Source organism: Bidens hawaiensis, unplaced genomic scaffold (assembly GCF_021521415.1).
Source record: "Bidens hawaiensis isolate Kalapana, Puna unplaced genomic scaffold, B.hawaiensis_p1.1 tig00036674_1, whole genome shotgun sequence".
Classification (NCBI taxonomy): Eukaryota; Viridiplantae; Streptophyta; class Magnoliopsida; order Asterales; family Asteraceae; genus Bidens; species Bidens hawaiensis.
Genome location: NW_027496391.1, coordinates 152,670 through 163,872, shown reverse-complemented (window position 1 = coordinate 163,872; position 11,203 = coordinate 152,670). Strand labels below are relative to the sequence as shown.

Here is an 11,203-nt window from a genome sequence, read left to right as displayed (position 1 = left end):
TAAAAGTATGTTTACCTGAGTCTTCGCATAACCCTTTTCCTTGCTTTGAGCTCATATTTAAAGGCAAGTGCAGAGGAAGAGGAAGACCATATTGATTTTTTAATTAGACAATTTTGAGTATATATTTGTTTCTTTTTGTGCAACACTTACATCTTTTTCTCAATAAGTGGAGTTTTTGCAACTTCATATTTCTCAAATAGGCTCTCTATGGTTTCAATTTCACGGACCGCCTTCCTATAAGACCCACTTTGAATAAATCAAGCACTGAAAAAAAAGTAAAAAAGGGAAAAAAAGTCAACCTTCATGTTTTCTCCAGGGTTGAAGAGAGGATTTCATTGTTTATAAAACCTTGAGAGAACTTCAGACACCTTATTTTAGTGTAATTTCCCTATTTTTCCAGGGGTAAAAGATCCGTTACTATTATGACCTGCACACTACACAAGTTATCTATATGTAACCAAAATTGACCATACAAATGCAAAATTATATGCGCGTTAACCGAACTTGACCATATAATATTAAAGAGGTGTTTTGGAACAAAAATCAACTAAACATTTCTTAACACTAAAAAAAGTGACGGCACATGTACATTGACCAGTGTTGAGCATACAAAGACAGTTAGAAACTTGCCTGAGAAGTAAGAACAGAAAAAACAGCCACTTCAACGAGCTCTTTTAGTGGATTAAGCTTAATTATTTTCTTAGAAATTTCATCCTTAGAAACCGCACATCCAATAAGAATATCCACCGTATAATTTTCATCTTCCGGGCTTTTGTCCACATCATCTAAATAACATGCAGATACATTGACACAGGAAATACATATAAGTAATTTGTGATCGCTATATCTAAGAATGAAACTATCACAGAATATAGATGTCCAACCTTCTAAAAGACTCATGACTCTTTGAAAGTTGACTATAACGCCCCATATAACATGATCCTCAATTGAAAAGGCAAGGGTAATTTCGTCATTATTCGTGCAGCGGACACATACAAGCCTGCTAAGCTTCAAAATTGGCAAACAATATCTAGGAGAAAAGATGATTGCACACACATCCTTCTTTAAGCTTATATTTCTGCAATAATGAATAATAGTTTTCTAAACTATTTTCCTTTTCAGTTTATTTAGCCCCTTTCATCATGTATAAGAATTAAACACGTTAAGCACGTTAACCCGAACATGACCCCTTTACCTAAACGTATCCGCTGGTTTAACATGAACCTAATGAGCTCGTTTAAGCATTTGGTGCATCCTGTCCATATTAGATGAAAAAACCATAATTACCAGAATAAGAAGCAAAGTCACCTTCATCACTAACATTTTATGCATCATGACTATAGTTTTTCTTGATGGCAGCCTACTTACACGTAAAAATAAAAATATATAAATACAAACAAAAATAAATCACACTGATAAGCATAATTCAAAATTATGAGTTGGTATATATTGTAAAACCCCACAAGCCTTGTAGATACACTCTTTGGTAGCCTTCATCAATAATTTAATCAGACTTTCAAAATAGATTACTGTGAATTTAATTTAATTCCTTGCATGAAAGTTTCTATGAAATAAATGTGGCCTTTTGTCTTTGCATTCATATGAAACCACGGGTAACCTAAACCTATTCGAAGCAAAATTTGGTGCAATATTTAGCCAAATACGTTAACTCGTTAACCGGTGCTGAATGATGGGTTGACTTTCAAAAGGTCAAACAGTCACAATTCCTGGCCGACCCAAAATGAAGTTTACCAACAATACTCCAATCTTCCAAAATGCGTCTGATGGGAACTGAATGTGTATTACTACCATTTTAGCATCAACTCAGTACAAAAAACTCCCTATATTCAAAACCGATTATCAAATTAAGCACAATATTGGAGAAGAAATAAACAAAATTAGCAAGAACATATAAGTTGTAGCAATAAAAAAATAAAAACAATGTCAAAACTGGGCTCCAATTAGGGATAAGATGCATTCAAATTAAATACTAAAATCAACGATAAAACAATAGAATTAATCAAAGTCAACGAAACCCTAGAAACCGATGTAAAATTTACCTGCAATGAGTGAATCGGAGATAGCCGATTGACAATGGAATGTTTGGTAATCGATTTGGGGAAAGTTAAATGAAATGATAACATATATTGGACCATTGATTGCCACAGATTTGAATGGAAACGACACCACACATTTAGTTGCCGTGATGAACAATTATGATCGCCGGAGATAAATTTAGTGTCGCATGTGAACCACATTCAATTTACACAAGTCTCCCCGGAAAGGGTTAATTTACTATTTTTATTATGTTTTATATGTAACATAGATGGTTAGATTTATAAATATGATTTGCATAAGAAAGTTACACATACTTTATTTGATGCTTAAAATAAAAAAAAAAAAGAAAGAAAAATAGAAGTCTTTTTTTAATGCATAGTTTCATGTTTATTATTAAATTGGATGTGACTAAAGCACTCATTTTATTAGTGAGAGGTAGGGGGTTCAAACCTCACTATCACTAATTTATATGGGAGATATGAGGGATGACCCTGGCTTGCCAGGGTTCAAGTCCTGATCTCACCCGGTTTTACCGTCTCCTCGCTGTCGTGCCGTTTAGCGGGCGTGGGATCGGGTTTTATCCGGTGAATCCCTCAATAGGTGGACCGCTAGGGGCTCCGTCCGTCTGGACTAGTGGCCAGCTCGGGCTACCTTTAGCCAATGGGAGCCGCGTACGGAGTACCCGGCGTGACTTAGTTTGACGTTAAAAAAAAAAGAAAGTTTCATGTTTATTAAACTATTATTTATATGGCTTCAATTAAAACTGACATGCTATTAAACAAGAGTCAAAAATTTTATTTAATAAACGAAAACCTAAACGCTTCATAACTCCATATACGGCTGCAAAGTATACAAGTTATTCGTTGGCCGCCGGTACTACAAACAATGCCGAGCGGTGTTGCTATTGGTCGTCTAACCGAAGAACGAAAAGCATGGCGCAAGAATCATCCTTATGTATATATATATATATATATATATATATGTCTTTCTTTCTTTCTTTCTTTTAAATTAACTAACCCTAGTTCGTAATGCCATTATGTTTAAGGTTTTAATTACTTTAATTCATTGTTTAGGGTTTTGTTGCGAAGCCGGAATCTCTGTCCAACGGCACTGTGAACTTGATGGTTTGGCACTGTACTATTCCCGGCAAGGCTGGGGTAACTTACTATACTCTCTAGCCTCTTTATTTTTTTATTTTTTTTATTTTTTATGTTGTTTTTGTGATAAAAGGATGTCTATTATTTAATTGTTTCATAAATTCTAAATAATCAAAATCAGAAAAAAGCGAACCTGGTGTATGCATAAACTTCGAAATAATGAAACCGGCGATACATGTTTACCGGTATTGAAACATTAAAATATTAATCGATTAGTTTAATATATAGTTTTGAATTAAAAGAGAATATAATAATAACATTATTATTACTTTAGAGCTTAGAAATTTGAAGTATGTCATATTTCGCGTTTGTTTTTTTGAATGAGTTTAAGATCAAGTTTCGGGCAGTGAGAAACTCAATGGGTATGTTTTAACTAAGATCACAAACATGTACATCTAATACGTGTGGAAAGCCTTAGAACCCAACAGGCAGTTTGAGCACCAAGTATCTGACTAAAATGATATACTGTTTTATAATCGAGTATAAAAGTGAGATCGTAGTAATAGAAATCGCTAATTATGCAGCGAATTCCGTCTTTGGTACGAAATGTACCGGGTTGGAATATGTTAGCGTTCCGATCGCGAGTCAATTCGCGAACCCAGTTCGTCGGTCCGTCGATCCAATTGAACCCTAAAACGTGCATCGGAATCGATGGTGCGAGGATTCAATGGAACCCTAATTCACGCATTAGGAATCGATGGTACAACACTCCAATTCGATTGGGGGTTTTCGGAAATCGGTCACTCTCATGACAAAAACCCTAAAACTAAAATGAAGTGCCGCTGCTTTCTTTCAGTTTTTTTCTTCCATTTAACTTTATTTTTCTCCCTCAAGTTTGTATTTTTACTAAGTTTAACCTTATACTTTGCTACTCAAATTTATATTTTACAATATAATCATAGTTATTTAAATCGAGCGTTTTTTTGCGCTTAAACGCATTTGATGCGAGATTCGAATTAATTGTGAGTTCCATGCCTCAGATGATTAAAGCGTCGAATCTGTTCTCAACATTCCCGTTCGTATTAAATATCATTTAAACATCATGTTCTTATTCTCTAGCAATATCTAAAATCCACTATTTAAGGGGTTTCACAATCAATTTTATAGCACACACATTATTTACTTTGTATACCTTTAGGGTGTGTTTGGGATTTCTTATTTGAGTGAAAAAGGACTTCTTGTTAAAAGACCTTATTAACTTATGCATTTTTTAAAAGAAGTTTTTAAAAAAAAGGTTTGGATTAGTTTATGTGTTGGAGGAAACTAAAATGACTAAAAAGGACACTCTTTTTTAAAAGAAATGTAATGGGTTTTGAGGGTTAGAAGGGTGTAATAGGTAAATCAAACTCATTAAGTTAATAAGTTAGGAAATCATAACTTTTCAAAACACTCTTATTTTGCCTTGGCCAAAAGTTAAAAACCATAAGTCCTTAATGTTTGCCAAACACCTTTTACACATTAACTTTTCAAAAAAGTAATAAGTTGATGGAAATAAGGAATCCCAAACACCCCCTTAAATAACAATAGTTGCCATTTTGTCATATAATGTTATTTACTTGGTACTTCATGTTTTGGATTTTGGTTTTTGTTTGTTCTATGAACTATTTCAAGAATGAATGAATGTTTTCTTATAAAGATGTTCTGTTTTAGTTAAAATTTTGTTTCTTTAATGTACGCTTTTTTTAAAATCGGGCGCTTTTTGTTGCGCTTATCGCCTAGGCGCGAAGCCCCACCTTCGAGCATTTATCGCATTTAATAACTATTAGCTATGAATATATATAGAAACTTGTCTATTTCATTAAATTACATTTAAACATCTGTTTGTGTGTATATATATATAAACTAAAAATTATTTTTAAATATATAACATTTACTTTTTAAAGATATAACTTATATATTAATTTTTTAATAATTACACCTCGAACAAGACTATATGGTACATCGTATGGTACACCGTAGAGGTTCGTACCGAAATGAATCTACCTCATTCATACCGAATTCGTCTAGGCTAACGAATTGCGTACCCAAACCGCGCTCTCGTACCGGAGCGACCTGCGATTTAGGCGGGGGTGGACCCAAAGCCTATTGAAGGGGAGTGACCGCCCACCTTAAAACATTTCGGTTTAATGTTAATCATACGTGAAAATCTCAAGCGGCCCCCGCAAAATTTTGTAATTGCCCCTTCTAAACATTTGAACCATTGAGAAAAAGGAAAAAAAAACTTATAAGAGCTTGACCACTTTTCCGGCTAGAAGCAGCGGAGGGTGAAGGTAACAACCTCTAAGATGAAAAAGATGAAGATTGAAGTATGCGTTTAATATATAATATTTTATTGTTACTTCGTGGCTTTCTTAAACTAGTCTAAAAAAACAACATATATTTTAGTATCTCTAAACTACCTAGTCACCTACTCACCTACACTTATTTAATTATCAAACCTTTTTCATTTCACATAAAAGGATCCAATTACAATAAAGAGGCAGGTAAGCGGGCAACAAGCTGCGCCGCCACCCCCTTTTGAATGGCAAAACCGATCCTACTGAAAATAAAATTATCGTTCTCTGGCGTCCTTGAGTTACTGTTCACGACCCGCTGAACTCTTTTTAGAAACGTAGCAGTATCGGGAGCAAGAGACCCAAATGAAGGCGTGTTGATTCTCCGCACACGCCTTCTCATGCTTAGCAATTTTTCCTGCTTCCGCCTTTAGCACGGCCTGCCTAGCAACAAACCCGGTGTCCCTAAGCCTGACAAGAGGGGACACCCCAGTATGGTCCACACAAGCATGCTTCCCCTCAGCCCATCCAAACACGAGAATGTCCGCTGGTCGGAGAGTAGACCTTCCTTCACGCGGATCCGACAAGAAATTCACAGGAGCCTCTTTTCTTGCCGAGATTCCCGCCCATTTTAACACATCACAAAGGACATCGCTGATCATATCGTGTCTATATTTAAACCCCGGGAGTTCTTTGCAATGAACCGCATGTTCACCAAAATTATCTAAACACGCCTTACGACAGACAGGGCATGGCTCATCAACTGGAATAGGGGGATCATTAAACGATATTTAAGAATTGCTCGGTACTCCACTGCCGACATGTGCTGCCCTAACCCTTCGATGGGGGTGACAATCAAAAAGTCTTGAGCATGAGGAGCCTGAAGACATTCTAATACCGCTCTCTGACGAGAGGACATGCCAAACTTTTCTCCCAAACTTTGGACGGTTTTACTATAAATGGCACTCGCCAAAGCATTTTGGGCTTTAGGGGGGGCGGTGTCCTTATTAGCGAACCCGCCAAGATCAAGATCGGGAATAAAGTTGTGCAAATAATCCATCGCACACCCAAAATCGGAATTTAACCCTTCAACACCACAATCACGCAAAATGTGGTCTTATAACTTCCAAGATTGTGCTCTCGAGGCTACGAAAGCATAGGTGGAAACATCCTCAGCTGAATATAACCCTAAACCACCGAAATGGATAGGGAGGGAGGCTAGTCTTCATTGAAAATCCCCAAAAAACGGACCCCCACATACCACAATATCTTCAATTGCCGCTCGAAGCCCTTTGTCAAAAACAGAGACAACTTCCTTAACAAACATAGGCTGACATGTTCGGAGTCCGAACAACAACTTAAGTTTGTTTAATTATTTTTACTTTTCATTAGTTTATTCAATCTAGTTGAAAATGTTACGGCTAGGTATGTTATTTTTTGTTATTTATATAAATACATTTATTTATTCTAGTTTTCCATTTTACTCAACATTTAGCTCTAACAGCTTTATCTGTTTTAATAATTTATAGTCGTAGTAAATACTAATTGATGTACTGAGTTAAGGAATGTGTTTTTTATAAATAGGATACGTACGGATTTGTTTATTATTTTTTCTAACATGACCTGGCATTAATTTGATCAAAAAAATTATTAGCAATGGTTGATCCTTAAAAACTTTCTGCCTTATTAAAAAGAAGTTTTGTATTCGCCACTGTGTTTAGGTAACTATGAATGAGACTACCAAAAACGTTCACCTGGCCTAGTGCAAAATACAAGTTGTCAGTCACTTGAAAGGCAATAATAATTTTAAAAACACAATCTTTAAGGTATCCAAGTGTTTGATTATTGTCTTTTGTGATCTGCATGTTGTAGACTGATTGGGAGGGGGGATATTACCCTATTACCCTCCAGTTCAATGAAGATTATCCAAGCAAACCACCAGTGTGTAAATTCCCCCCTGGGTTCTTCCATCCTAATGTTTATCCATCTGGAATGGTTTGCCTGTCGATCCTCAGCGAAAGCAGCGTAAGTTAATTCACATCATTGTTTTATTACACAAATTGCTTGTTTGTTTTCATTAGTAAAATGTTGATCATATGTTGTTTTTAGGACTGGAGACCAGCAATAACAATCAAACAAATTCTTGTTGGTATCCAAGATATGTTGAACACTCCTAATCCCGCCTCTCCGGCCCAAGGCGATGCATGTCGTTTCTTAACCAAGGTAATCATGGTATGAGTGTTCTTGTTAATAAAGTTATTCTGATTCGTGCTGTTTTGTGCAGGATTTGGCTGGGTACAAGCAAAGAGTTCAAGAGCAGGGCAAGCGATATCCGCCTATAGCCTAGATGCAATTCATATTTCATAGTAGCTTGATTATATCATTTTGCAGAACCGTTCTGACCCATTACCTAATCCGTCTGTTTTGCCAGACTTACTATTAATAGGGTTAAAACTAATATGCGTGGCATCGAATGTTGGCAATTCAATGACTTAGCTTGATTTTGTTGCCGTGTACCTTGATCGTTGCATAGTTGAACTTGTAAGTTATTAATGTAACCCAAAACTTTACTGAGGCACAATCCCAACTTGCACCAAGATCCAGAAACAAACCTAACTTAATTATTAAAAGATATAAACATAAAAAAATAAAAAGCTAGGATCTATTATTGCCAATTTGCTTAAAAGATGTTATGGCAGGGACCATTCTGATCTTTTGTGCTAAGGTTTTCTTTTGTATGACAACTTTTTATTTACTTCATATTCAACAAAACATTGGTTGAAAAATGTTACATTCTTTTATGGTTTTAGTGATACAAAGGTAAAACTCACCAAACACATAAATTTGTGTAAAAACTAAAAGGTTAGGACTTACTTCATGTCAAATATAAAGAAGACAAATCGACAGGTCAAATTTTCTTTATTTCATAAGCTACCTGGCCAATATAATCATAATAATGATACTATATAACTGCAATACTGCATCCTCTCTAATGTCTTACTGTCCACATAATACGCAGTAATCGACTTATCTTATAACAAGAAAAATTAAAAATAAAGGTTTAAACCAACTCGGAAGAGCTTGAACCAGACTGATTTGAAGATTCAGCCCTGAGGTAAACATCGTTACAGTTAACATCATCGGGATCACTTATCGCAGGGTACGTCCCATTAAGCTGCATATCGGTGACCATTTCGCGTAGCCCAGAAACCTCCTCCTTAAGCCTTGTATTCTCTTGAACCACCTGATCATGTGTCTCGGAGAAGCTATTCAGTTTCTCCATAAGCTGCTGGTTTTCATGGCGGAGCCAAACCACCTGTGACCTGAGTTCATCTAGATGTCTTTGCTTGCGCATACGCGATCTGCGTGCTGACTCTCGGTTAGATATCATCCTCCTTTGCTTTCTCTCGTTGATGAGACTCTGTTGCTGTTCATCTGCTTCATCAGAAGTTGAGTATATTGATGATATTGATTGCGGGTTTATTTCGTGAATTTGTTGAAGCTGGTAAAACGGGTTTGTGAGGGCGCTAACATCGAATGGTGGATTGGCTAGATTCATGGCTAATTGTGTTGTGTTAAGATTTTGGATTGTGGGAGGTAAGTAGTGGAAGTCTGTAACCTCACTGGCTTGCATGATTACGAATATGAATGTTGATATTAATATGAATCTGACTTGGTTGAGTTGAGGTTGTGGATGAAAACTGGAAGATGAAGGTGAACATGATGAGGGAGTTTTATAGTAATGCAAAAGGTGTAAAGGGGCCCACCTGTATAAAGTAGTGTAGGATGTCCGTATGGTATACGGGTGAAACCAATCATGTGTGTCATTTGTTTCCACTGGATTAGTAAGCAGATTTGTAGAAACTGGTGGAAGAATCTGTTAAGGTAACTTAATTGGCTGAGGATTAAGCATCCTCCACCAGTTGAGTAAAAATGATAATGTTTAGGAAACTGGTGCAAGAATGTATTAAGTTGACATATTTAGTAGAATGTTTCTCAAATAATTTGAATTGTTTACTGAAATGCGTTATACATTCGGTTATTTGAAATGTAACGGTGTACGTGTTGAGTTCGCAATTTTTATAATGAGTCCTCCTTTTTCAAAGGAAGTGGATTTTGAACTGAAATATGTAAAAAAGTTTCGATTTTAAATAAATTACAATCTATTAAAAGAATGAAAAAACAATTAAAATGAATTTATAAAAAAAAATTATAAGCTTTTAATATTTAAAAAATTATAATTTTAGTACTTAAACTTCCATCATCATTTGCTAATTTTTATAATATATATACACATTTAACCTTTATTTAAAACCAATTACCCTAATTTTTTAAGAGGCCAAAACTTTTTCACGCGTTAATATTTTTTTTTAAATTGCATTATAAATACGAGCGTTTTATTTTCTTTAATTTGAGTATAATATTATTATACTTCTTTAACTTTAAAAAAATTAACATATTATGTGTTACTGGTTAGGATCGGCAACAAGTCGAGTCAGGCAAGCTCGGGTCACATGTAAAACCAAATTTGGGTCGGAACGAGTAGATGAAAAAGGGCTAATTTAGTTCGTTTCGTGTTCGTACGGTTTTGAGTCAAAATGGATCAGGTCAGAATATGTTTCGGATTAGAACATGGCACCACGCGGGCACCCAATTAGTTTTATTAAAAACTCCAAATATTCTGTCAAATACCTAAATATTTCTAAAAAGCCACAGCTAACAGCAACCAGCTACCAGCCAATAGCCACCAGGTAGTTTTGCCAAACATATCTTATATCTATCGGGGTGGGTTTGCAAGGGCGCATTAGGCGATGACAGTCGCGAGATGGGGTGAGGGTGAGGGTGAGGGTGTGGGCGACAATAGTGATGGTCGAGTGGGGCGACAAGGTGATGTATGTGTAATCAAGGTGGGGACAACAGGGTGGCAGGTAGGGGTGGTGACTAGTTAGAGTGGTGGTGGCACATGTGGTCGGGATGGGTGTCAAAGCTAGGGTGGTGGGTTTAGTATGGGTGGCGGTTGCAAAGATGTTGCTGGAAAAACTGAATAATTAGGCTATGTGTAGTGGAGCGGCTACAAAATTGGATGATTTACGTCACGTATCACCTAGTCAGTAAAGAGTTGCTTTTTGTTTTTGAGGTGTAATGGTGTTGTAGCCCCATATATATACACACACGCATATATATATATATATATATATATATATATCACACACACACATATAATAATAATATACACACACACAACACATGCGAGAAATAGTTCCCCCCTCCCCTTATCGACCCACAAATCGATTGGAGGGGGGGGAGGGGTTCTTTGCGCCCAAATACTTCGCCCACTACATTCAGCCTTATTGACCCTCCAAACCATCAATTGAAATAGATTTTATGAAAAGTTATGTCGTTTTAACAAAAACATTTTACTAATTCCTCGAGTATAAAATAAAAGTCTTTACTCTGTTTACGTAGGATTTTGGTACACATTTTCAGAATCGAAAACAAATATTCATTCTTGATTTTCTTTGAATTATTTGATTAAAAATTGGAAAAGTATCATCGAAATACTTTATTCCAAGTGTGTGTTTTCTACACAATTTAGATTATCACCAATATAGAGGTGATTCTTTGGGTAAAAAATTTGTCCAATGTGGCACATGACCCACCATTTCACTTTCTTTTCTTTCTTCTCTCTCATTCGTCTCTCATCATACCATTCTT

The 11,203-nt window shown here is 36.0% G+C and overlaps 1 protein-coding gene and 1 pseudogene across 1 annotated transcript; one reads left to right on the top strand and one right to left on the bottom strand.

Annotated features, from left to right (window-relative positions):
• Positions 1 to 2,912: 2,912 nt before the first annotated feature.
• Positions 2,913 to 8,143, top strand: LOC143588660 (SUMO-conjugating enzyme SCE1-like). Its single transcript, XM_077069611.1, has 5 exons — positions 2,913 to 3,012; positions 3,132 to 3,215; positions 7,361 to 7,513; positions 7,598 to 7,711; positions 7,773 to 8,143. The coding sequence occupies exons 1-5, from the start codon at positions 2,944 to 2,946 to the stop codon at positions 7,833 to 7,835; spliced, it is 483 nt and encodes a 160-aa protein (XP_076925726.1). The 5' UTR covers positions 2,913 to 2,943; the 3' UTR covers positions 7,836 to 8,143.
• Positions 8,144 to 8,435: 292 nt separating this feature from the next.
• Positions 8,436 to 9,342, bottom strand: LOC143588658 (basic leucine zipper 43 pseudogene; annotated as a pseudogene).
• Positions 9,343 to 11,203: the final 1,861 nt, after the last annotated feature.